The sequence below is a fragment of the Leptonychotes weddellii genome, chromosome 5 (genome assembly GCF_054177405.1).
Source record: "Leptonychotes weddellii isolate Sample4059 chromosome 5, ASM5417740v2, whole genome shotgun sequence".
Classification (NCBI taxonomy): Eukaryota; Metazoa; Chordata; class Mammalia; order Carnivora; family Phocidae; genus Leptonychotes; species Leptonychotes weddellii.
In genome coordinates, this window is record NC_138373.1 from 125,922,052 (window position 1) to 125,948,296 (window position 26,245).

The 26,245-nt window shown below is 37.6% G+C and overlaps 1 protein-coding gene across 4 annotated transcripts in view; it reads left to right on the forward strand.

The window, feature by feature from the left end:
• ACSS3 (acyl-CoA synthetase short chain family member 3) overlaps window positions 1–26,245 on the forward strand; it is a 140,568-nt gene that overhangs the window by 31,957 nt on the left and 82,366 nt on the right. For 3 of the 4 annotated variants that reach the window (XR_014145818.1, XM_081822151.1, XM_081822152.1), the window contains exons 2-5: window positions 842–986; window positions 15,414–15,602; window positions 19,838–19,972; window positions 23,478–23,618. Coding sequence is in view for 3 of the 4 variants with exons in the window: in XM_081822151.1 (XP_081678277.1) it covers window positions 842–986; window positions 15,414–15,602; window positions 19,838–19,972; window positions 23,478–23,618 (610 nt within the window). In the remaining variant the exon portion in view is untranslated. The remainder of the gene's footprint in view (window positions 1–841; window positions 987–15,413; window positions 15,603–19,837; window positions 19,973–23,477; window positions 23,619–26,245) is intronic. The other variant, XM_081822150.1, reaches the window with a different exon arrangement.

Consider the following 26,245-nt stretch of genomic DNA (forward strand, 5'->3'; position numbering starts at 1 on the left):
CAGATGAAAAGCACTAAATTGCAAAGGCCTTTGAAAAAATTAATTAAAATTTTATATGCATGTCCATTCTTTATTCAAATTATGAAACATCTCGAAAACGCAAAAAAAAAAGCAGAACAAAGCTTATCTATTCTTTGTGCAACTGGAGGCATCACACTTAGTTGATGCAAAAAAAATGTATATATAAATAGCTCTTTTAAAGAATTGAATTTTCCAGTAAGTTTGTCTTTTTACAGCAGATACCCAAACTCAGTACACATCTACCATTTGTTCTCTCAGCCTAATGTTTGCTTGGCCTGCATTGCTCTTACATACAATTCATTTCATCCATGTAACCTAGATTATTTTGGTGCTTCATACTTTAGTTTCGTCCTAAGCAATTAAATCCACAAAGTTATCCCCTTGAAATGTGAGGTATATTTTTTTCTAGTGCACATCAAAATAAATACATATTTATTAAAATAAAGATGTCCCTTCTGGGGGTACGTGGGTGGCTCGGTCGTTAAACGTCTGCCTTCGGCTCAGGTCATGGTCCCAGGGTTCTGGGATCGAGCCCCACGTCTGGCTCCCTGCTCAGTGTGGAGTCTGCTTCTCCCTCTACCCCTTCCCCCAACTCGTGCTCGTGCACTCCTTCTCTCTCAAGCAAATAAATAAAATCTTAAAAAAAAAGATGTCCCTTCTGTACCATCTTAAATACCTACTTTGTAGACATCACTATCTGGCATACTATGCATGGGGAAACACTTTTAAGGGCAGTGGTACCAAACTAGAAATATAGAAACTGGTTAAGCAATAATACATTTTGGAAAGAATTATTGACACTTACCTTCCAATTTTTCAGGTTTGTGGAAGGAATGCTTAACATTTGTTACAATGCCATCGATCGTCATATTGAAAATGGTCAAGGAGATAAGATTGCTATCATCTACGACAGTCCTGTTACAAACACTAAAGCAACTATTACCTACAAAGAGGTTCTGGAGCAGGTAATATCATAAATGTTCTGTATATGTTATTTGGAAATCATATAGAAATTACTTAAATAACCTGCATTCACATTGTGTAACCTTTACTTCACTTAATTCATTGACCTACTTTACTATGGTTTCCTTTTGATGCAAATTGGAAAAACTAGAGATATGTTAACTCATTTAGATAGATAGCTTTTATCCCTTATATTTGTATGTTTCAGTACTGGAAGAGACTCATTTTACAGCAAGGACTTAGCAAGCCTCTAAGAATATGTGTAAGTCCTCTCCTGGCCTTTGCTTCCATCTACTTTGCCATCACGTCAGTCCGGCTACTTTTCAGCTCTCGCAGTAGCGAAGCAGCCTCCCAACTTCCCCACTACCAGCCTCCCCTCCTGTTGGATTGCTACCTAACATGACACCGGAGTTTCCTCCTTAAGAAACGACTAGTTAAAAACCTTTTCCTTAAAAATTGCTATTACTTAGAGAGTAAAATCTGTACCCCCAGAATGTAGAAGCCATTTGTAATGAAGTGTTTCCCAGGCTTCATTTCCAGACCTTCTTGGCCATGCACACAACCGTTCTTCATCTTGGTTGTCCCGTCATGCCCTCTGGCACTCCTCGTCCTTTACAGGTCTTTTTACACACTGTGCCCTTCCTTCATTTTCTCTTTTTTCTTGTTTATTTGTTCTTTCCCATCTGTGTAGTTCTTGGGTGAATCACAATATTGACAGATGAAGTACAGGATTTTTTTTTTTAACATTAGGGTAGAAATGAGGTTTCAGAAGCAATTATGAATGTATTTGGGTATTGTGGACTGTGCAACATGTATTCTAGCTCCGTGGGGGCATTTATTTACATATGATTTAAAGGGAGATAAAAGCATAGGGAAGGGTTTCTACTTTGATGGTATTGACATTTTATTTTTATTTATTTATTAATTTAATTAATTAATTTAGAGAGAGAGTGGGGGGAGGGGCAAAGGGAGAGGGAGAGTGAGAAAGGGAGAGAAGCAGACTCCTCATTGAGCATGAAGTCCAACACAGGGCTCCATCTCACAACCCTGAAATCATGACCTGAGCCAAAACCAAGAGTTGGATGCTTAACCGACTGAGCCACCCAGGCGCCCGACACTATTGACATTTTAAGCCAGAGAATTCTTTGTTATGGGGTACTGTTATGTACGCTGTACGGTGTTTAGCAGCATTCCTGGTCTTTACCCATTAGATGCAATAGCTCACCTCCCGTAGTTGTAATGACCAAAAATGTCTCCAAGCGTTGCTGAATGTCTCCTGGGTGGCAAAATGGTTTCTAGTTGAGAACTACTGGTTGAGCAGAGTTGGTTTTACTAGGGTTTAGAAGCATTTGCTTTTAGTATATGTGCTGCCGAAGCGAGCACGAAGCATTTGCTTTTAAATTAAGGCTTTTGAAAGCACATTCTCTTCTTTTGCTTTTTTAACCTACTTAGGGTTTGTACTGGATTTTTAGAAAATTTGGTCAACTTACCTTGACTCCCTGAAATTATATCCTTTTGCATCAACAATGTTCCTGTTTAGACTTCTAAGAGATTTCAAAAAAAGCAACTGAGACAATCCAATGTCTCCATCCTGAGTTGTTGCAAACAATCAAGAGAGAAATTTAAGCCAGTTTTGCTCAAGCTGGGTATCAGCCTGGTTGTATCAGTGAATGCTGGATTCTGCTGATTTAAACATAAGAGGAATTCATGAAAAGGGAAGACTAAAGAGACAGGTTCAGAAAAATGACACACCCCAAGGGAGAAGGGGCAGAGGTAAAAATTTAAGGAGAACCCACACATTGGTAACTAGACTTGCTGACTTGAGTTAACCCCCTAGACTGACATAGTAGGAATACCTAGTTGGCCAATTTTAGGTTACATGCCTAAAGTACCAGTCAGTGGAGGAAGAAATGTCTTCTCTTCTTTTGATTTCATAGTAGGAATTGGGGTCCTAGCTCCTTCTAGGACTCATACTGGGGGAATTCCAATCCAATAAGAAGGGAGTTCAAATGTTAGGCAGCCCAAGACAGAACAAAATAAAATAATGCCACAATTATACTGTTGGGTACTTTGTATTGGTCTATAAGTGTGAACTCTATTTTCAGAATGAATTATACAGAAACAGAGCTCACACTGGGGCTGAGGAGAGAAAGAACTCCATTAGCAAACGACCTTGTTTTTCATCTGAGGCCACGTTTTATTATAAGAGATAATGTAAATTTCCTGATAACCTGCTGTACCCTGTGTTTTATTTTAGGTTTGCATTTTTGGCTTTTAGATGAGGGTTTGTCTATGATTAAAAACTTTACTCCTCTGATTTGGGCGTATTGTCACAGCTTCATTTTATTAATATTAAGGCCTAAGACACGGGTGAATCTCAATTAGCATACAGATTAGGATGCTTACTTATATATTTCCAAATATTATCTATACCAATATTGAATTTGACACATAACCATCAGAACCAAAGAGAAAGCTTTAGAGAAACATAAACTAAGGAGAGTTAAATAATTTGCTGCTTTTTGTAAATCAATTACGTAAGTATATATGGTAAAGACATACACATTTTGCTTAGAAACATTTCTGCTAACTCATCTTGATTTTCTAATATTGAGTCTAGACTCTTAGACCCTTTTGAGGTTTGTGCTGGTTCATTGGTTTCAGTTTAGCCTGACATCAAAGTACTTAAAAGTCCTGTTTCTCTCACCTGCTGACAGCTTCTGATTCCCCAGGCTTTTCTTCTCTAAAGTACTAAAGGAAGACGTGTTAGGAAAGAGGGAGGCATTGTGCTCCGCTTTGATTACCTGCTCCCGGTTCCCTGTGGCCTTTATTTTATTAAGTAGAGAAGACAGAGAAAGAAAGATTTAATGGTAATGCCACTGAGAACAAACAAAGAGAAGTGGCTTTGTACTTGTTTTAATCTCCCCTGTCTCATTTCTACTGGGAGTTTCTGACTAAGTAAAACTTAATTAAGTTAGTTAGCATTTCTTATTTAATTAGGGGACAGACACATTTTAGGCTAAATTGTTTCAGTGACATGAAGGATCTGAAGATTTTACAGAATGATTCAGAAGTAGAACTTTTCCAAAACTGTCACCTTTTATGTAGATCTGATAATTTAAACAACACTTTATTAAGAATTTCTGGAGAGAGATTTGAGCCAGGTTCAAGATCCATTGTTCATTCATTCAACAAATGTTTGTTTTATATGCCAAACCCTGTTGGGAACAAGGGATACAAAGTAAATGCACCCATTCCCTAATTTTAAGGAGCTAAGCCCCTGCGTAACTGTAATAAAGGTTATGTTAGAGGGAAGTATTATGTTCTGTAGAAACACATGGGAAGGCATGCAGCTCAGCCAACTGTTAATACAGCATAGAAAGGCTTTCTGGAAGAGTCAATGCCTAAAATTAGCCCAAATGACCAGAAGTGGGAAGGGAAATCATGGGAAGGAGTGTCCTGCAGACACAAGGAATAGCTCATACAGAGATATTCAGGGAAGGGAGAATCCAGTGCCTCCCCGGTGGCTTTGGCATAAAGTACAAGCACGAGTGATTAGCGAGATAAGGCTCCAGTGAACCAGACTCCCAGAATTCTGAGTGCCACACTACAGATTTGTACTTTATCCTGAGAGCATGGAAAGAAAAAAACAAAAAACAAAAACAAAGGTCCTCCCTGTGACCTTTGGTTCTGCATGATCAGCTCCTGTGACTTATTCCCTAGTCCCACTGTACTACACTGCACACCCCAGCCTCAGTGCATTGCACATCCCAGCCCCACTGCACTGCACACCCCTACGCCCCTGCACTGCACACCCTGACCCCACTGTACTGCACACCTCAGCCTCACTGCACTGTACACCCCAACCCCACTGCACTGCACACCCCGACCTCACTGCCCTGCACACCCCAGCCTCACTGCCCTGCACACCCCAACCCCACTGCACTGCATACATCAGCCCCACTGCACTGCACAACCAACCCCTCTACACTGCACATCCCAGCCCCACTGCACTGCACACCCCGATTCCACTGCACTGCACATCCTGACCCCACTGCATTGCACATTTCAGCCCCACTGCACTGCACTCCGATTCCACTGCACTGCACACCCAACCCCTCTACATTGCACATCCCGACCCCACCGCACTGCATACCTCAGGCCCACTGCACTGCACACCCCAACTCCATTGCACTGCACACCTGACCCCACAGCACTGCACACCCCAGCCCCACTGCACTGCACACCCGACCCCACTGCACTGCACACCCCAGCCCCACTGCACTGTATACCCCAGCCCCACTGCACTGCACACCCGACCCCACTGCACTGCACACCCCAGCCCCACTGCACTGCACACCCCGGCCCCACTGCACTGCACACCCTGACCCCACTGCCTCCTGCAGTTAACTTTCAACTTGCTCCATTCCCAACTTGGAGCTTTGTACTTACCTACCTTCTGCTTGAGATAGTGTTTCTTCCAGATAGCTATGGTTCATGGTACCTGGATGTTATTTTCCATGGTAGCTGGATGAGATTTTCCCTGGCCATATTAAATACAAATGTTCCCATGTCCGTGCTGCTTCGGACCTCCCTTTTCTGCTTTCTTTTTAATTTTGCCATTTATTACTCAGTATGGCTGTTTTTCTTTTACTTAGCTATCTTTTGTGTTGTTTCCTCTTCCAGAATGTACTTTCCTTGAGGGAAGGGGCTTTTGTTCTGTTCACAGAGTGGGGACTGGTGCGTAGTGAACATGTGTTGAATGATGAAGGAATGAATGAAGGAAATACGATTTGAAATTTCTAAATGACTCTAGCTTCCTTTATTGTAGGAACTTCTTATCTTTGAATTTTATCGGTAATATAACACGAGCTTCTTTCTAAGTAAATTCTGACCTCTTACTACCTGTGAAGAATTGTAGCTTATTTACATTGGGCTTGGAAGTTCAAGATGAATATTTCCTCCATGAATTTTCCACACTTAACAACCCAGATCTGCATTGCAGGAGAAATGGATGTGTTTATTGTGTCCTTCTCTTGGTAGCTCTTTTCAAGTTAGTGGTTCTATCAAAATTCAGTGAAATAAAGGGGTGTGTGTGAGTTTATGTTTGTATTTGGATGCGTATGTTATATATAGTACTCATCATTTTTAGAAATTCCTACTTCAAATTTATTTTCTCTATCTCTAATTTCATTTTGAGTTTACCTCCATTTGTATGTGGTAAGTTTGTTCTTTTTTGGTATTCAAACAATTGTGATTTTTTAAAAAATTTAAATGTATTTTATTTTTATTTTTTAAAGATTTTATTTATTTATTTGAGAGAGAGAGAGATAGCACAAGAGAGAGCATGAGCAGGGGGTAGAGGGAGAAGCAAGCTCCCCTCTGAGCAGGGAGCCCGACATGGGGCTCGATCCCAGGACCCTGAGATCATGACCTGAGCTAAAGGCAGAAGCTTAACCGACTGAGCTACCCAGTTGCCCCCAGTTGTGAATTTTTATTTATTTGTTTGCTAAATAAAAATGTGACCACTAAAAGGCATTTGAGAAATTTTCACGAGTATATATATACGGGGAAAATTGATGAAACCCCGTGTGTGCTAAATTTTCCTGATTTAATTCAAACTGAAAGTGTCTATTATCTCCACTGAAGGTAATTTTTTGAGATATAATTATGCTGGTGATTGTAATTATGAAGGTTGAATAATTTGGAGGAGAAAATTACTCTGAAGTCAAGGGCCATGTCCCATTAGAAGTTTTCCCTCCAACTCTGACCTTTAGGATGCTCTTTTCAAAATATGAATTCCATCGTCTCAGAAATATGTCAGGGTAAGAAAATCTGATAGTTCTTTGTCTGTCACATCATCAGCATTTCCTTAAGCAAGAACCTATAACACAAAAACCAGAACATGCAGAAATTCAGTGCTGCCAATGGTTGTCTTGTTGAGGGGAAGGGTTACAGCAGTGCATATGCTTGGTTTTCTTTCTTTAAGCTTCTTAAATAAGCAATAAAAACTTCAGTTGTACTGTAGTCAGCTCTGCTAAAGGTATATCTCTGTAAGGTGAATTACCTTCTCCACGCTCGGTGAGTAGGTGAATGATGCTGGTATGAGATTGAATTTACAGTGCTTTGTGTAGGTTTTTTTCCTAGCATGCCATTTTTTAAACTTAGGATGAAATGTCATATACATTCAGATTAGTACACAGAACATAAGTATAAAGCTTGTTAGATTTTTCACAAACAGAACACACCCACGTAACCAGATCAGGAGACAGAATATCCCCAGCCCCCAGAAGCACGTATTATTGCTTTGTTTTAGTCATTTCTTATTCAGCCTTTATGGGATTATTATTCAGACATCTACACACCATCCAGGATGACATTTACTAGCTTTTGAACTTTGTATAAACTGAATAATAGAATGTGTACTCACTGGCTTTTTTATTCAACTCTTTGTGTATGAGATTCTTTCATTTAATAGTTTTCCAAACCGGTTGTACCAATTTACATTCCCACTTGCAGTGTATGAGAATGTCAGTTGTCAACAGTTGGTATTGAGAATCTCAAGTCTTTTTTTTTTTTTAATTTTTTAAAGATTTTATTTATTTATCACAGAGAGTGAGAAAGAGTACAAGCAGGGGGAGTGGCAGATGGAGAAGGAGAAGCAGGATCCCACTGAGCAGGGAGCCGGATGCGGCACTCAGTCCCAGGACCCTGGTATCATGACCTGAGCCGAAGGCAGACGCTTAATCGACTGAGCCACCCAGGGGCCCCGAGAATTCCAAGTCTTTTTCAGTTTGGGACTTTGTGGTGAATGTGTGGTGATATTGTATTGTGGTTTTAGTTTGCTTTTCCCTAATGACTACGGAAATTGAGCTCCTTTTTCCTGTGTTTATTGGCCATTTGTTCCACTTTTCTATAGTGCCCATTCAAACCTTTTCCCCTTCATTTTCCTATTGGATTATTACCCTGTTAGCAAGTCCAGGAGAGACTTTCTCACAATTTAAAGAGAACACCTTATCCATATCTGAAAACCTTTTCAAAAGAAAAAAAAATGATGAAGATCTTTTAGTGCCAGTGTTGATGAGTTAAGTGGTTTTAAGAATCTAAAACTAAGAAGATTATTTAAAAATAATTAATGATACTGCTACATAACCTACACTGCTGTTTTGACCAGTCCCTCTTTGCAAGGAAATTTGGAAGCAAATGCCCTCCAGTAGAATATCTTAGAACAGAAAGCATGAGTCCCACTGTTTAAGCCTGTAACTGACCTATGGAACATGATGCTGTCGCAGTACTTTTACCAATGTTAAAGAACTCTAGTTATGTTCATTTTTGAGTCCTAGCTCAACCTTATTTCTCCATAAGCCTTATTATTTTTGTAAACTATTTTGTATAATGCCATGTTGTAAAATATGTTTTAGCAGACACATTTGTATTTCATTTGAAATTGTAGATGAGTAGGCACCAACTACTGATTTAAATTTTTACGAAAATTGTAGCTAAAACTCTGTTTTGAATAACTTCTCAACTGAATAAATTGTAAGTTAGATTAGATTCTGAGAATACGCCATGTAAAGAAAACAAGTATTGGACCAATTTAATAGATGCTACAGGAAGGAATAAATTAAATGAGAAAGCAACATTTTAATATTTCCTAGCTTACTTTTTCCCATGTTTAGAGTCATGCATTCAAAATGAAAATGTCTAAGCATCAACTCAAAATGACAACAAGACAACCAATCCCCTTGAATTTTCTCAGCCAGATTTTTTGAGAGTGTTTGAAGTGTAAACTCACTTCTTTTCACTTTCCTCTATGCCAGAAGCTATTTCTCCATGATTTGAAGTCCGGGACACTTTCTCCATACATGAGTTTATTTTTGCTTTTTACATTACTTATTAGTGTATCTACTTATTAGTGTATTTCTTGACCAGAGTAATATTCCTTGAGGATTGGGGTAATATTTTATTTATGTATTTGTTTTTTTACCAACATCATGTCTAATACAGGCCTTATAGCATAAGCTCATATTATATACTGAATGGATTCATGAAAAAGAACAGTTACTCATCCATTAAAAAGTAAAGAAAAATCTAATCCTTGTCTGACAGAAATAATTATTTCCAAAAACGTCACTTGTCTGCTCTACATTGGGGAATTTTTATTTTTTTATCTATTTATTTTATTTTAATTTTTATTTTTTTACATCTTTTTAATTTTTAAAAATTTTTATTTAATTTAGAGAGAGAGAGAGAGAGAGCATTAGCCCGAGGGGCAGAAGGAGAGGGAGAGAGAATCTGAAGCAGACTCAGCGCTGAACACAGAGCCGGACAGGGGGATCTATCTCAGGACCCTGAGATCACCACCTGAGTGGAAACCAAGAGTTGGACACTTAATCAACTGCACCACCCAGGGGCCCCACAGGGAATTTTTATTTTTTAATGCAGTGAGAATCTTGTTTTAGTGCATTGCCTGACTGTGAAGGTTTATATCCTGCCTCACCTAAATCTCTGCTTCAAACATTTACCTTACTTGGCTTTCTTGGAAACCTGACATTCTGGTCCATGAATTTTTACATTTGCTTAATTAATTTATTTTTGTCATTTATTGATAGTAGATGATTCTTAGTAGATGATTTGTCTTATTTTCAGGGTGGCTAACCTCTGACCTTTTAGAAAGTTAACTCGACAACATCAGTAGACCATCTGTTTTGAATTCATTTTTCTGGACTAGAATGATGATGGAGTCAATTTACTTATTTATTAAAGCATACTTTTGGGACACCCGATATATATTTGGCACTACTGTGGGCATCATAGGCTAGAGTAGTGAATGATATCATCTTTCCTTATAGGGAAATTGCATTCTAATTAGGAAGATGATACATTTTGAATAAAAAGATAATACAACATAAATGAAAAGTTATACAATATAAGTGAAGAAAAATATGACTCTACAGAGTGACTTGGGCTGCCATTTTAGATACGTTTGTCAGAAAAAACTACTTGTCACCAAGAAGGTGACCCAGTGACACAGACCCAAATAGAGACTGAGAGAGAACCATGTGCCCATTTGAGTGAAAATCAGATCAGGCAGAGGCCCTGGAACAAGAACAAACTTGGGTCATCAAGGGGCACCAGGGGGCCAGCAATGAGAAGAAAGTGGAAGAAGGTGAGGTTGGGGAGTATCCACGAGTCAGATCCAGTAGGACCTTGTGTGCCATTGTAAAGACTATATATTTTCCTAAAAATTTATTTATTTATTTATTTGAGAGAGAGAGAGAGCAAGAGCTAGCATGAACGGGGGGAGGGAGAGGGAGAAGCAGACTCCCCGCTGAGCAGGGAGTCCGACGTGGGGCTCGATCCCAGGACCCTGAGATCCTGACCTGAGCTGAAGGCAGACCCTTACCAACTGAGCCACCCGGGTGCCCCAAGACTGTATTTTATTCAAAGTATGATAGGAAGCTCCATCACTTTGGATTCTCTGAAGAAGAAACTATAGTGGGCAAGATTGGAAACCAAGAGATGACAAATGGTCCAGGAGGGAAATGAATAGGCATCATGTAGCTTAAATCTCCTTAACAATAGCAACATTTGTTTGCATGTGGACAGTTAAAGGATACCATCACTTTGTGCCTTGTGGAAGCTATTCCACATTTGTGTCTTTATCTAGGATCGCTGGCTATACTTACTGGGTTTTAGAAAAGTCTGATTCAAACTTTATAGAGCACCCACCTGTAAATTCCCTGCTTCCTCCCCATCTTTTGAGGTGTTTTTATGTAGAACACCATGGGAAGGTTTCTGAATATTTTTCAAGTAGAATTTTAGGAAAAGAAGATTGCTTCCTCAGATATTATAATTGGTTTTTACATTAGTTGTATTTTCTTTTTTTTTTTTTTTTTAAAGATTTTATTTATTTATTTGAGAGAGAGAATGAGATAGAGAGAGCATGAGAGGGGGGAGGGTCAGAGGGAGAAGCAGACTCCCCGCTGAGCAGGGAGCCCCATGCGGGACTCGATCCCGGGACTCCAGGATCATGACCTGAGCCGAAGGCAGTCGCTTAACCGACTGAGCCACCCAGGCGCCCTACATTAGTTGTATTTTCTGTGATTGATTGGACCAGGGTGTGCAGTGAGACATCATTGCAGCTTGAAAATATGCTTCCTCTTGTCTTCTCTTTCATATAATTTTCTTGGAAATGGCCCTGAAATTGCCCATAATTATTATCTTTTTACTATAATTTGGACACCAACACTATCTTTCTCATACAAACAGGATTTTCTTTAGATAGACACACTTGCTGTTTGTGAAGCAAGTGCTAATTTACTCTACAGAACATAGTCTTTGATCAATTTCACCTAATGTTTATAGTTGTGTCATGGAATTTGATCGTGAAATTATACTAACCCACAGACTGCTTTTGAATGAAGATTTTGCAGAATGATTACATACAAAATTTATTAAATTCTTTTTTATTATTTATACTAATATGTTTTCATTTTATAATTTTAAAATTTAAAGTTTTTACTTATATCAAAAATAAGCATGTATGTTATATTTAAACCAAATCTATGTGTATACCATTTCACATAACATAAATATCTGCTGTTACATTTTCTTACTTTGTCATTACTATTTATTTATGTTCTTTTTCCCTGGACTCTTCATTTCTTTGCTTTAAGGACTATGTCTTCCTATTTTGCCTCTGCAAACTTGACTTCAGGATAGTATGCATAGCACATACTGTATAAGTTGAATCAATGACAGGATACTTATACATTTGAGCGGCTTTAAATTAGCTATTAATCCAAATAATGACTAATTCAAACAGTCTCTAGTGGGAAGAAGCAAATAGTGTTGTATCTAAATGAATATGTACATTCATTTTGTTTCTTCGGGCTTCCTTCACAGCTCAGTTATCCTCCTGCTAGCAGAGAGGCACGGCCTGACCATGATTTCATAGCATGTGTTAGACGGAAAACCAATTTCGTGGTGTATGAGTGATAGAAAACGATTAAATTGTTGATAAATTAAAACACAATCTTAGGAAGGTGCAAAAATGAATATGGGTTGGGTGAAGGACACATGACTTAACTTTTCCTTTCATTGAGAAACTATAGATTATACAAGATACATGTTAATTATTTTCTCTTTGGATAGCAATAGAAATTATAAAGTTACATTCAGATATCTATGGTAGGATAAGAAGAATATTAACACTGAATAAAAATATTGGATTTCCTTCTCTTTGATAATTTTCCCATCTGAAAGTCAATAAAAACTAGATGAGCTGTGAAATAGCAATAAACAAATTGCCCTTTGTATTGAAGTTTCATAGCACTTTCTTTGAGTGATTATGGATTCTCAGATGACTGGGATTTCTAGATTTTTCCTCTTCTTGTTTGCTGTTGCCTACACTTATTTTCAAAACGATTTTATTTGTGTCTGAAACGAGACTTAAGTATTCTGTTCTAAGACTCCCGTACTATCTCTAGATTTAATGTTAGTAAGAAATATTTCGTAATGAAATATCACCACGTATTTTCATATTAAACCAATATCCGCTTATTTTTCTTGCTTGAGCTAATATTTTGTTTTTTATATGCCTATTAGTGTCACCAGAAATGTTTTCCCATTCAACTCCATTCATATATATACATACATATATATATATAATTTTATATATGTGTACAATTTACAATGTAAAATTTTATTGGAGTGACATTTACCCTGGACACTACTGAAAAAGAAATTTTCTCTATTGATCATGTAAAACTTTTTTCTCTATGGCAACTCTGACGTGGTGAGCGCAGTATCAAAACATTGAGAGGCTGCAAAAAGCAAGGTTAACAAGGCCAAATGGACGCCATCTAGTGGTTATACAGACCTGGTGCAGCCTAATTTACTAATTGTCTTCAGGGAAGTGGTTCACAATTCAGATGCCTGAGCCAAGCAGCTAATATAAATAGGAGAAACGGGTGGGGAAAAAAATTCATTATCAGTATATATCACACCCTTTATGGTCATAGAACTATGGTGTAAGCATATAACATAAAATAAACAAGATGTAGAAGAATATATTTTAAACTCAGGATGGAAAGAAAAATTTATGCTCTGTGATTAATGGCTCCAGGGAATGGTGAGTTCAACCTAGTCGCTGATACCAGATTTAATTGATTGCTGTCATTCCAAAACAGAGGCCCAGTGTTGCTAGACTTTACAATTTTTCAGGAGAACCTGGAAATCTGGATTTGTATATGAAGCCTCCTAATTTTAATATGTTGGCTCATTTTTTTTTTTTTAAAGATGTGCCATGACTCCAACTTAAATACATCTTGTCATCACATTTGGTCATTTTGAGATTTTTTTTTCCCCAAAAAAATTTCTTGAATTCATCAATATCATTTCTTTCAGAGGACCGAAAATTTCTTTCAGATGTTAGGCATCTTCCAGCAACATTGTGAAGTGAGACTGGAATATAAAGTTACTGAATCACTGCTAGGTTGGGTCTTGGATGAAGATCATTTTTATTCAACAATAGACACTATTCAAGATGCTGAAATTATAGCTGTAAATAGGATAAGCTCTTTTCATTGGTCTCTCCTAGCGCTGTACCTTAAATGGGATACCCAGTAATGTGATCACAGAGCATGTCCACTTTCTATGGGGATGGCACCCTGAGGGTTTGGTTATAATTTTCCAGTGTTTTTCTTGGTCTTGAGCTCCAAATAGAATTTAAATTGACGATTTATATTACTTTGGTATATCTTTCTCATAACTTTCTGCTGGGCAGCTTTGAGTTCTTAAAAAATAACACTAAATTACAGCGCATAGTTAGGGGAGAGCAAAACACTAAGAGAGTTGTTTGTTACTTTCTATCTTTCACCAGAGCCCTTAACTTTGACCACATCTTTCCCCATCTGCACAGAAGAAGTGAATAAAGAGAAAAAGGAAGAATGATCAGAATTCCAAGTCCTTTGAACTTGCTGAAAAAGTAGGAGAAGTAGAATGAAAGGAAAAGATCCATGAATAGTCCTGTGGCCCAATTCCTTGTCTCAGGCCTCCTGTGTTCATTATCTTGAACAGTCACATCGAAGGGCAAGCCGTAGTCCTTCCTATTGCCCATTGGGCTCTTCTGGGCCCTTTCTTTCGCTCTCTGACCTGATCTATCACCACTTTCTCCCTTGTTCTTTCTGTTCCAGCTCCCTGGTCTCCTTGCTGTTACTCCATCACATCACAGATGATCCCCCTCACACCTTTGTACTGTTCTCTCTGCCGGAAAGAGCATACCTGTGGATATCCACTTATTCTTAATGTGTACCTGTCCTTGCTGAAATGCCACTTTCTTAGTGAGGTCTACCCTCAGTGTCCCATTGAGAATCCTATCCCCCTCATTCTCAACCCCTCTACTTTGTTCTACTCCCCCCTCCGCCCACAGTACTGACTACCTTTTAACATAATACATAATTGACTTATGTTTATTGTAAGTATTTACTCTGCTAAAACATAAGTCCTCTGAGGATAGAGATCTTGGTCTTGTTTTGTTTACAGATGTATCAGAAAAGAGTGTCTGCCATATACAGGTGCTCGGTATACATTTTTTAAATGAAAGAATGTTGAACTTTGTATTCACTTAGATCTGGGTATATTTTACACAGTCTGTTTTGGTCCCCAAAACATGTGTTAAAAGTAGAAAGAAGTTTGTATGTTTGATCTCAATATAGAGGGCGGTCACTTTGTATAGATAATTAGTATAAAAGAACTATAAAGAAAAAAATAATTGGCTTCAGGCAGCAGAAAGGACAATAAGAGGTTGAAAGACTTGTGATGGTATCCTGGCTACATCATTTACTACCTCTCTGGTCCCAGGTTAGCTATTTGTTATATTTGAATCTCAGTTACTGTATACTTAAAATAGGAATGATAATAACACAGTCTGTCTGACTGACCTTCTAAGTGTATGATAATGCTTTCTTTCCTGACACATACTTGTCTCTTTCAACAGTTAAGCCAACATATGTCCATATTTGTCGTTATTTTACTTTTCTGTTCACTGGACAGATTTCCCCTTTAGAATAAAAGCTCCACAGGGACATATCTGTGTCTTTGTTTTTCATTGTTTGTGTTCCCGACTTGAAACACAGTGTCTGGTCCATCATAGTTGCTCAGTAAATATGTTGTTGAATGGATAATTAAGCAAATTTAAGCCACAGAGTTCATATTGCATAATAATAGTAAGTTGGTTTATAGTCACTCTAAGACAGGTGTCTTTTATTACTGCTACGGTCTAAGCTTACATCATCATCAAATATGTGTTACTCAGGCTTCTTTAAACCACTACCAAGATGATGATCATCTTCTTGTGTTACTGTCTTAGAAGTTTAGTGAAGTAACACAGAAAACACTTGGCTGATGTAATGATTTTGTTATAGGTCTCTAAGCTGGCCGGTGTTTTGGTCAAGCATGGTGTCAAGAAAGGTGACACCGTGGTTATCTACATGCCCATGATCCCGCAAGCGATGTATACCATGCTGGCATGTGCAAGGATAGGAGCCATCCACAGTCTCATTTTTGGGGGATTTGCATCCAAAGAACTAAGCAGTCGTATTGATCATGCAAAGGTAAGTGCTTTATTTGGAGAAATCAAGTACTATCTACATACAGTACAGCCATATTTGTCTGTGAATGAACCATCCAAGAGTGATCTGTACTTATAAGATTCTCCTTTCCAATGAGCTACTTAAAATTTGTGTTTTCCTTGGCATATATATATTACCCCAAAATTTACTTTGGGGTCAATCTTATGTGAAAAACATCTTGCCAGGTGCTGTGAGGACTATAAAATATAAGATCAGATGCATACCTTTCAAGTTAGCTTGCCCTGTATTTGGGGCGTGTAAGACATACAAGGAAAATAACTAATAACCAATTTATTCATTAACATATTTATTAACCTCCTACTATATACCAGGTACTATCCCGAGAACTCGGTAATGAGTGGTCCTTACCAAATGGATGGAACACATGGTAGCTTTATAACGTACATACTTCCAGGACTGGAGATATAAGCAAAGTGGTGAAGAAGGGCTATCGGGGGGGTGGATGACATGTTTAAATGGGGGTACTAGAATAACAAACTTGATAAGGCTGTGGTGAAACAATCACTGAGATACTGAATTGAAAGCATTTGACACAGTGCCTGGTATTTAGTACTTATTAAAAAAAGGTTAGCTATCATCTCCTTAGGAACTTAGAGCAGGAATCAGCCAACTTTTCTCTGCTCAGTTACCAGACAGTGACTGTTCTAGGCATTGTGGGTTACAGGTGGCTACAGCATCTCCCCAGCCATGCTCAAGCAACTTTACACACTGTGTAAGCAGAGGACATGACAGCGTCCCGAGAGAACTCGGCAGAAACATGCTGTGGGCAGGGTCTGGTTCTCACCCATTGTTCACAGACCCCTGAGTTAGAAGAAGGAGGGACTTCTTTCAGTTGGAGTGGCTGAAGCAGACTTCCTGCAGTTGAGATTTGAGTTAGATCTTGCCTAAGATTCAGCCAGTTGAAGAGAATGGTGTTGTGGGATCCAAAAGGAGAGAAAAAGAATGTGAGTCTTTAAAGAGATAGTAAAGGGTAAAATTCATTGGGAGGATGGGGAAGAGACAGAGGTGGCTGAAGAGGGAGAGGTGGTGAGCTTACAAAGGCAGTTTTGTCTGAACTGAGTCCTGTAGACCTTGACTCGTCAAAGTTTTTGAGCACCTGCTCAAAACATTTAAGCAATGCTAACAGGAGGCAATATGACATAGTGAGTGGGAGGGAGGTGAGAGCCTGGAATAAGACCCATTGGCAGGTGGTCTGTCTGTGAAGTAATGGGCGATGTGCAACAGAGTAATAGCAGCGGGAAGATTAAGGAAGGAAGGTAGTTACGGGAGTAACAGATGGTTGACCTTCAGAGTTTCACAAACCCGAGATGAGACCTTCCTAACAAGGGAACTAATAGGTATTGAGGGTCCCCTGGGTGCAAGGCAGACAGTGAGGGTTTGCATATCTGACTTCATCTGGTAATAGATCAGTTAGTAGAACTAAGAAGCTGGTTTGTGGACTAATTGGATAGATTATTTTCTCTCTTTTTCAAACATATTGAGTCAGTGCTTATGAAGATAAATCTAGGGGGGAAATAGTCACTTACCTGCAAACCAGTGGGCTGCTGGGGTCTCCTTTGAGGAAGCTATAGACTCCAGCGTTTTAGCTATAGAAATCCTAAATACCATTTGGATAAAAGTATGAGATGTATTATATGTATTATTTCCTTTTTAAGGAAATTATATGATGTGGGGAAATTGAGATACATAAAAATGAGGATTTATAAAATGTATAGTATATCACTGGCTAAGTTTTTATTCATCACACATGATGTAGGAAAGACATTTGGGTTTGAAGCCAATGGCCAAGAAAGAATTCTTGAGCCGTCTTTGGTGCAAAAAGGTGGTTTTATTAAAGAACGGAGACAGGACCCGTTGGCAGAGAGAGCTGCATTGGGGTCATGAGGAGTGGCCCGTGATATACTTTCAAGTTGGGAAGGGGTTAAGGATAGCATAAGCCTCCCAGGTATTTTGGAAACAAAGTTTCCAGGATCCTGAAGGGGCTAGCTGTTGTTAGGAAAAGGTCATTGTTATGTTTAGGAAAAACTCAGTCATGAGACTCTTCAGATGAGACTCTTCATATACTTGGAGGATGATTGCCAACATGTATCTTGGGGGGGTAGAGATAAAGTAAGTTTCCAAAGGAATTTTTATATGTTAAAGTAGACTTACAGGGTCCTGGGGGTCAGGCTAAGATTGTCTTTTGCCCTTAGCAAAGTATTAACATCGAGACAGCTGAGTCCCTAGAGGAATGTCACTCTGTTTCAAGGACTTGTCAATGGGCTGTAAGGTAGTAAGGAAATTTAATAATTTTTCTTCTGCCTTTGTTTCCCACATCAACACACACACACACACACACACACACACATACACACACACACCTTTCTTAAGGAGTTTAAGCAATGAATGTATATGCTTATAGGCATGACCATTGAACAGGTCAAATTAAAGGTGAGGAGATAGAGATATATATCTGAGATACTTGGATAGAATGAATAGTTGAAATCAGGAATGATTTTGATGTCATGATTTTCAAATAAATTGCCTCAAGAAAAAGCTTTATTTTAACAGATGAAGATGGGAAGACTGCACAGTATCCTAACAAGTCAGTCTAGACCAAATAAAATCTCCAATAAAAGGCTGTTGAATAGAAATGTAGAAGGGATTCTTTTTTTGACGGAAAGAGTCTAATTTTGACTTTATTAAATTATTCAAGCTTTGATATATTCTATATATATTTTTAATTTGATATGGAACTTACTTTCATTTATTCTGAATTCTAATCTTAGGGAATGTTGTCTAGAATTATTTTTGTGAGTATTGCAGATATTAAAATGTGAACTCTATTCAAATGTCAGGTCTTTAAAAATATAATAAAAGGAAACAAGACTTATTTTTCTTTTCTTTCTTTTTTTTTCTTTTAAAAGGCAGCTTGATACAGCGTGAAGAGAAAGGTTCTGTAACCAGACAGAACTAGCCCTCTTTCTGATTCCACCACTTGTAACCTGGGGCAAGCTATGTAACTGCACTGAGCCTCAGCTCCATGAATATTAAATGATATTCAAAAAGCAGACAGTATGATATATGCATAACTTGGTATAATATAAACCTTTCCTAGATGAAATGCATTATAACTAGAAATCAGAATTCAGGAATGGATGCACTGTCTTGGATTGATTATCTGTCTCCTGAATAATTTATTATCTGCCTCCTTTGCTTTGGATTTCTTGGTGAAGAAACAGTATACTTAAAAGGATAAAGACATGTTTGTTTCTGCAAATTAATGAGAATTTTGGTTCAGTTCCAAAAACATTTATTGAGAGTTTATGGTATGGCGAGCATTGGGACCAGGCATAGAAGACACAGAGATAAATGGGATCCATATTTGGCCTTGGGGATCTTCATGTTCAGTGTGGGGTTGAAGGAACATTTTGACTATAGGTGGACATCTGGGGCCTGCCCAGAATGGAGATTAACCCTGACTTCTTCAGCTCCCTCCAGGGACACCTTTTGGCTACCCCACAGTATATCTTGAAGAAGGACTAGCAAGTTGTCAGGTAAAGAAAAGTGCCAAGTGTAACTTAATGACAGGTTCAGGCTTTGGGGGGCTTGAGACTTAAATCCCTTGGGGGCCCTTTTAAGAAAAATACAACAAAATTACAAATATAGTATTTGGCAAAAATGAATGTATTTAGAATGAGAAAAGAATCATGAAAGAAAAAAATCAGAGATTCAGGTCCCTTTTTTTTTGTGGTCACATTTAAGCAGAGATGCTGACATAAAAAAATGTAGTAACCCTTCCTGCTAGCAACAGGCTGACCCTTCCCACCTAAGAAACACTACAACTTCAGCACCAGCCAACCAGTGTGGGCGCCTCGGTAAATACAGGGCCTCTAGGATTGCATGTCACCTGTTCAGGACAATTCTACCTGGCTTCGTGAATTCTTTGGGAAATATTTTTTGAACAGCTCGTACTTACTGGCCCAAAGCATCACCGAACAGGAAGTTTGGAGCAGGTAAGTGAGATCTCTGTGGAAGTTGTTAGGTCTACAACATTTACAAAGGGTTTATTGTTTTCAGGTCACTTACTCAATAGAGAACAGAATTATTACAACACTTCTTTAAAAATGTTAAATTGCCAACCTGCACCTGAAATATTGTGCTCGCCTAATTAGTATTGCTCAACTTTCTCAATTATTGTGATTTTTCTGTTGCAGCCCAAGGTGGTTGTTACAGCATCATTTGGGATTGAACCTGGAAGAAGAGTAGAATACATTCCCCTTCTAGAAGAAGCACTGAGACTGGGACAACACAAGCCAGATAACATGCTCATTTATAATCGTCCAAATATGGTAATATGAATATTGAATTTGGTGCTTGCTTATGGTGATGTGCTAAGGATGATTCTAGTTTTGATCATGTGAAAAAAACACTAGATTTATTAACTATTAAATAGACTTCCTGAATGTCACCATTTTTGCAAAAAAAAAGGTATGAATGATGTTTTCTGTCTTTATGAAAAAACTAGCTTAAAACAAAAAGATTGAAACACATATAATAATATGTAATGTTAATGAATTGGATTCTATGAATAGTCTGTTGTGGTGTCATGTATTAAATTATAATAATCACGATGATACTAACAAACACTGTTTACCATATGATTTTTGATACTCTACTAATGAATAGTTTAAAAAATCTTGCTGATAACTTATGAGCTACATAATAGCATTATTCCTGTTATGTAAGAGGAATCCAATGAACAGAGATAAAATAAAGTGCCCAGCTAGTGAATGTCAGGGTCATGATTTGAACACATGCACTCTGACCACATTCTTGATCCCTCAACTCTCCTGCCTTGTGGAGTGGTATGATTAATTTGTATATAAAAAATTATCTTTTAAAATTTTAGAGAAAGCATTTAGTCTGGAAATAAAACTATGTTCAGGAAAACAAAATATGAATATTCTAAACAGATAAATTATTCTGTGATCCATGAAGGAAGAAAAAACAGTCTAAGACCACAATGAATACATCTTACGGTGCTTTTCCTAGTAAATTTGATCTAATGATCACCTTATTTTTACATCCATGCAAGTGTCAGCTATTTATAGTGGAACCAACTTGGGTTCCTAGCAGATTAAAATTTTTTGCAGAAGAAAAATGATAAGAGTGCAAAGAATCATGTAATTTTATGGAACTCTTGAGAGGTTATCTGCAGAAAATGCTTAAATGACAAGATAAAAGAATAGAAAGCATTAAAACTATGTCATTTTGATTACCACCTAGCAATTCCCATTACCACATTAAGTTTCTGTGTAAAGTTTTAGTAGTCTCTGGTTCATGAACTGCTGCACACATTGATTTTAATATCCTTACTGTCTCAAAGAATTTTGAGTTTCTTTCAGATGCCCTCAAGCATATTTTTAAGAAGGCTTGTTGCTGTTAAGGAAGGAATAGAGAGTCAGCAATAAAAGAGGATTTGGGTATGAGGAGGTTGGAGGAAAGGTAGGAACACATACACACACACACACAAGCATTTCTGTGAGTATGTGTGTGGCATTTGCATATACATAAACTCATGAATTTGTAAGGAACTTATGCTAGGCCCAAAGCTAAGTACTTTCATATACTTCCTATTTAATTTTCACAAACCAAGGAAGTAGATGCTATTCCTGGCCCCATTTTACAGATGAAGAAACTGAGTTATGGAGAGGTCATAGCCCAAAGTCACAGCTAATAATCTTGGTGCCAAGATTTGAACTTTGGTTCAATGACTTTTAATCAATAAGATATGTGCTATTTCTTTTACTTTATAAACACACTTGAAATGGAAATGCAAGTTTCCTATTCAGATTTTTCTAATGCAAATCTCTTCTCTTTCCTCTTTATAGGTAGATATCCCTGCCTCCATCCCTCCTTCCCATAACTGGCTTTCTCTCTCTTTCCTTTTTTCTTGAGACTCTGCCCTCTATTTTGACTCATCTTTATTTTAGATGAGGGTTTTGGATATCTCTTGTCCCTTATGGTAGGCCTGCTGTTTAGTTAGTAATTAAGCCAGGTGGACTGGCTTTGCTTTCAGTTTAGAGACACAAATTATGAGGCTCAGTGGTGTGTCTCATTAACCAGGATTGCATTTTTGCCAAAGGAGGTAAAAACCTTGCTGCCATTCCTAAGCCTCAAGCAAGCAATGACAGAATCAAAAGAACATCACATCAGTCAACTCTGGTGCTCTGCCAATATTATTGGCCTTTTAAGAATGATAACAGGACGTGTCTATAGAAGTAAATGTATATATGTAAAAGCTAATGATGATTTTTCCCTCTCTTCCTTTTGCCAAGTCTTCTTTACATATGCCTGTAAAGGATTTTCTTAACCTGAAGAATAACCATTCTTTTAATCCTCATTTCATTCGATTTTGTGATCATTCAATTGACATTTTTCATTAGGCAGTGTGATAATTTTTTTTTATAGGTCTGTTATTGTAATGTCAAAGGCTTGGTGATTTGAAATTAGTTGTGTTTATCTGATTCATAAAAACAAATGGAAATATACAATCTGGTTATAGTTAACTATTTTTATTTATCTCATTGGCACATTCAGGGTCTATCAGAGTGAGGCCAGAGAAGCCAATTGGGCCTTAAACTTCACCTTTACGCAGTTCAATTCTGATTGTTATCTGTAATGTGTTTATTCACAAAGGCATTTTATTTGTGATATTAGATTGAAGTGTTATTTTGTAAATGTACTCACTTAAATATATGACCATATTTACAACCCTGATTAATATATTCAGTATCCTGAAAAATGGAAATGGCCTGGCTTTTCTAAATCCCTCAGAGTCTTTGGGCTTCACTGGGGGATCACCTTGATGAAATGAATGGTTACGTAGTCTCTTTAGATGGTGGATCTTACTAACTTTCACTGAGGAATGTGTAGCCTTGACTGTACCTAAACTAATAAATTCACCAAATATAGACTTCCTGATGTGTCATCTGGAGCTTAGTTAACATTTCAGAAAATAATCAGGCATGTACTGAATCTTAATTCTACTTAAATAGTTATGACTCCCCATGAGAATAATTTTTCCATAAGCCACTTCCTTACTCTTTATCTTTCTGGCTCGTTTTGTTGGCAGTATTTTAAATAAAGAGGTCTAATCTCTTTTAATTGTCTCTAACTCATGACTCTATTACCATGAAGTTTACAACACAGAGCTTGGCTCAAGGAATAAAAAAGGACACAAACATTTCTACCATATTAATTATTAATTATGCTCATTAATTTTCAAAACGAATTTTTGTTCTTGAAAAAGCAAAAATTGATTTCTCCTCCATCCCTGAAAATGATTTAATATTTTCTCATTTGGAAAGACGGCCACAGTATTAGTTCTAAATTGCCCTTGTATAAAGAAAAATTTTAATGGGTTAGTTGACATTTGATCGTGAAGACTTTAGTTCCAAAATAAAAGAAAAGAAGTTAGAAAAATAGAAATTGGTTTATAAAGTTAATAGTGTACATATGTTTATGGAAAACATGAACCTCTGTTAGTTAAGCTCTGACTGTTGATGAAAACATGACTGCATCACTTTGGATTTCTTAAAGATATCCTTAGATTTGAATAAAACATGTTCTTTGGTCAGTTCAAGTTGAAGCCAACATTAAACTGTCGGACTTTTTAGGAATATTTTTAACTCATGACCCTGAAATATGTAGTCATCAATCTGATATTTAGTGCTATCTAGGCCTAGACTTTCAGTCAGCTGCTCAGACTAATATATATAGATTTAGTCAGTCTCCATTGTTCTGCTGTAACCTCCTTTGTTCAGTGCATATTCCTGTATACTTCCTGTGTAGGAGACAGTTCCTTTGGCTCCAGGTCGTGACCTCGATTGGGATGAAGAGATGGCCAAAGCACAGTCACATGACTGTGTTCCTGTTCTTTCAGAACACCCGCTGTATATTCTTTACACATCCGGAACAACGGGGCTGCCCAAGGTATTTGCTCTCTGAGGGATAAGTATCTGTAGCGGCAGAATTCTTGTGCACCGAGAACATTTGATTACTGACTGAGAATGCAGATTGTACCTAGTGGATTAGACTTGGGTACTTTATATCTTAAGGGAATGTTGTGTTTAAATCTTGAAAAATATTAATTACGTTTAATGTCAAATGCTTTGACCCGATTTCTTCCAGAATCTTCACATATATCAGCAAGTTGCAATTCCTTTAGTAAGCTCTTAAGATGAATGGATATTTGATCAAACATCAGTTGGTTTAATACAATTTTATAAAACTGTGTTTTAAATGAAATATTTTTATTTTCTAAATTGAGGTATAACTTTTGTAGAGTATGGAATTGATTTTTGATCTAAGGGAATTTAATTCTTTGTTATAAATGCAAGTTTGAGAATTGATCTAGACAGTTTGAACAACAGGCAGTTTATCCTGAGTATTGAACTATGTGATTTGCAGCACTGAAGACACTCAAGAATTTTTAAATCCGCTTACATGAAAGATGTTTTCACAAGACAAAGTTAGAAGTATCAATATTTTTGAAGGTGTCAGATAACAAATAAATATCACTTTTGCCTGTATCTCCAACTAATACTGTTTCTTCATACAACTTCATAAAGTCTTGCCATGTCATCTTCCTAGTCATTTTTATTAAGGAGTTCAATAGTCATTGAATCATAAAATTTTAGTGGGAGAAGAGACTTTCATGATCACTTGCACCCTGGAGAGCAGTGGCCTCTTTATTAATATTCGATTTCTGTAGCATCAGAGTTCTGAGAATATAATTTGTTAATATTCTTAAAATAGTGGTTCCATTTGATTAGTTTTTAAAAAGAAAAATTAAGATGTTCCATAGAAAACTCACTTGTTTGTCAAAAAAGGAAACATTTGGTAGGGAATATATTCTCTCTGAGGACAGAGACCATGTTTTATTACATTTTAGTCTACCTTTGTATCTTGTATGTAGTTGGGTACTTAATAAATTTTTGTTGAGTGCATAAATAAATAAGTAAATGCATATACATAAATATATTTATGTCATTGTAGAATCAAAATCTTTTGATTTCTGTAACAGCTTTGGTCATCTGAAAAATATTCCTTCATGGTGTTGACTGTGCCTTGTTCAGGCAGTCCAAATGATCTTCTGGACCCAAACCATAACCCTCCACCTTTTGCATTTCTGCATTATGCACCAGCCACCTAGAGTCTAATTGAATGTTTGGCTGTAAAATAAAAGGGGATTCAGAAAGTTATAATCCTATAGAAAAGTATCAACATGAGAGGAAATCCCCGACCCTGAAAACATAGTATAACCTAACCAAATAAAAAAGAACCCTCCAAAAATCACTTTAGCTCCTGTAAGCCTGAAGGATTCTTATAAGAACATTTCTGCCACTTCAAGAGTTTAAATTATCCTGAACTTCACCGTGGCCTGGATGGGGATCTTTATGGCAGGAACAGAAGAAGAGTTTGTCGGCAACTCAAAACTGATTCAGCCAATGTGGGAGAAATGACAGTAACATATACAGCGTCAGATTTGAAAAGTGGTGGTTCCTGGTTCCAAATACGGAAGGATCCTAGCTTTTCCAGGTTGTGTCTGGGTAAAGAACTTCTCTTCTGGAGTCCTAGATGCCCAAACTGAAGATCGTTTGAAGATTCAGTCATTCTTATTTTCTTCCTAATGTGCCATCCTAAAGATAATCTATTTCAGATTATAGATCTCTATGTTGAATTCAGGTCCATTCAATATACGTGTATTGCGTGTTCATTCTGTGCAAAAGATATGAGTGAACCACAGTCCCTTCAGTCTAGTGGTTTGAAATATACATGAATGCAGGTGGTGCAAGGTAGACTGTGATCCTTGCTCTAAAAGGACAGCACTATTTTTTTCTCTCTCAGGGAAAAGATGAGATTGAATTGTATCTGAAGGATTACAGTCAATAAGTTCAACAAATATGACTGAGCACCCAAATATGTGTCTGGCTGTCTTTTTAGAAGCTTGTACTCTATAGCCAGGACCCAGGCATGAAACAAAGAGCTATGGAATATGTGAAAAGTGTTATGAACAAAAATAAAGCATGGTAATGGGACCCAGTGGTGGGAAGAGTGGGAGAGCTGTTCCATCAAAGAGTGGTCAAAGAAAGCTCTTATAAGATGACATTTGAAGGATGGATAAAACTTCTTCATAGAGTGGCATCACCGAGAGCAGGTCAGTATAGGCAGAAAGGGTTAGCATAAGCAAAGGAAGTTTCCAGGATGGCTAGTGCATCTGGTACAAGTGAGGAGGAGAAATGACTAGATATATAGGCAGGGGCCAGACTCTTAAAATTTAGCCAAGAAGTTTAGGTCATATTCTGTATATAAGGAATGGAGGGCACTAATGCTACTTAAGAGGGAGAGAAGAACATGAAGGAAGGTAAACCCTTGCACCATTTTGTTGGGAAGATAGACAGGTACACACGATGGAGGCAAGGAGATTCGTTTTCAGGCTTTTAGGACTCTACTTAGGATAGCACACTTAATTAAGAGGAATCACATTTTGTTCAAAGATAGGAGTGAGGCAGAGGAAGGGTCCAAGATTTGACACTGAGAACATGGGAGAATGGTTT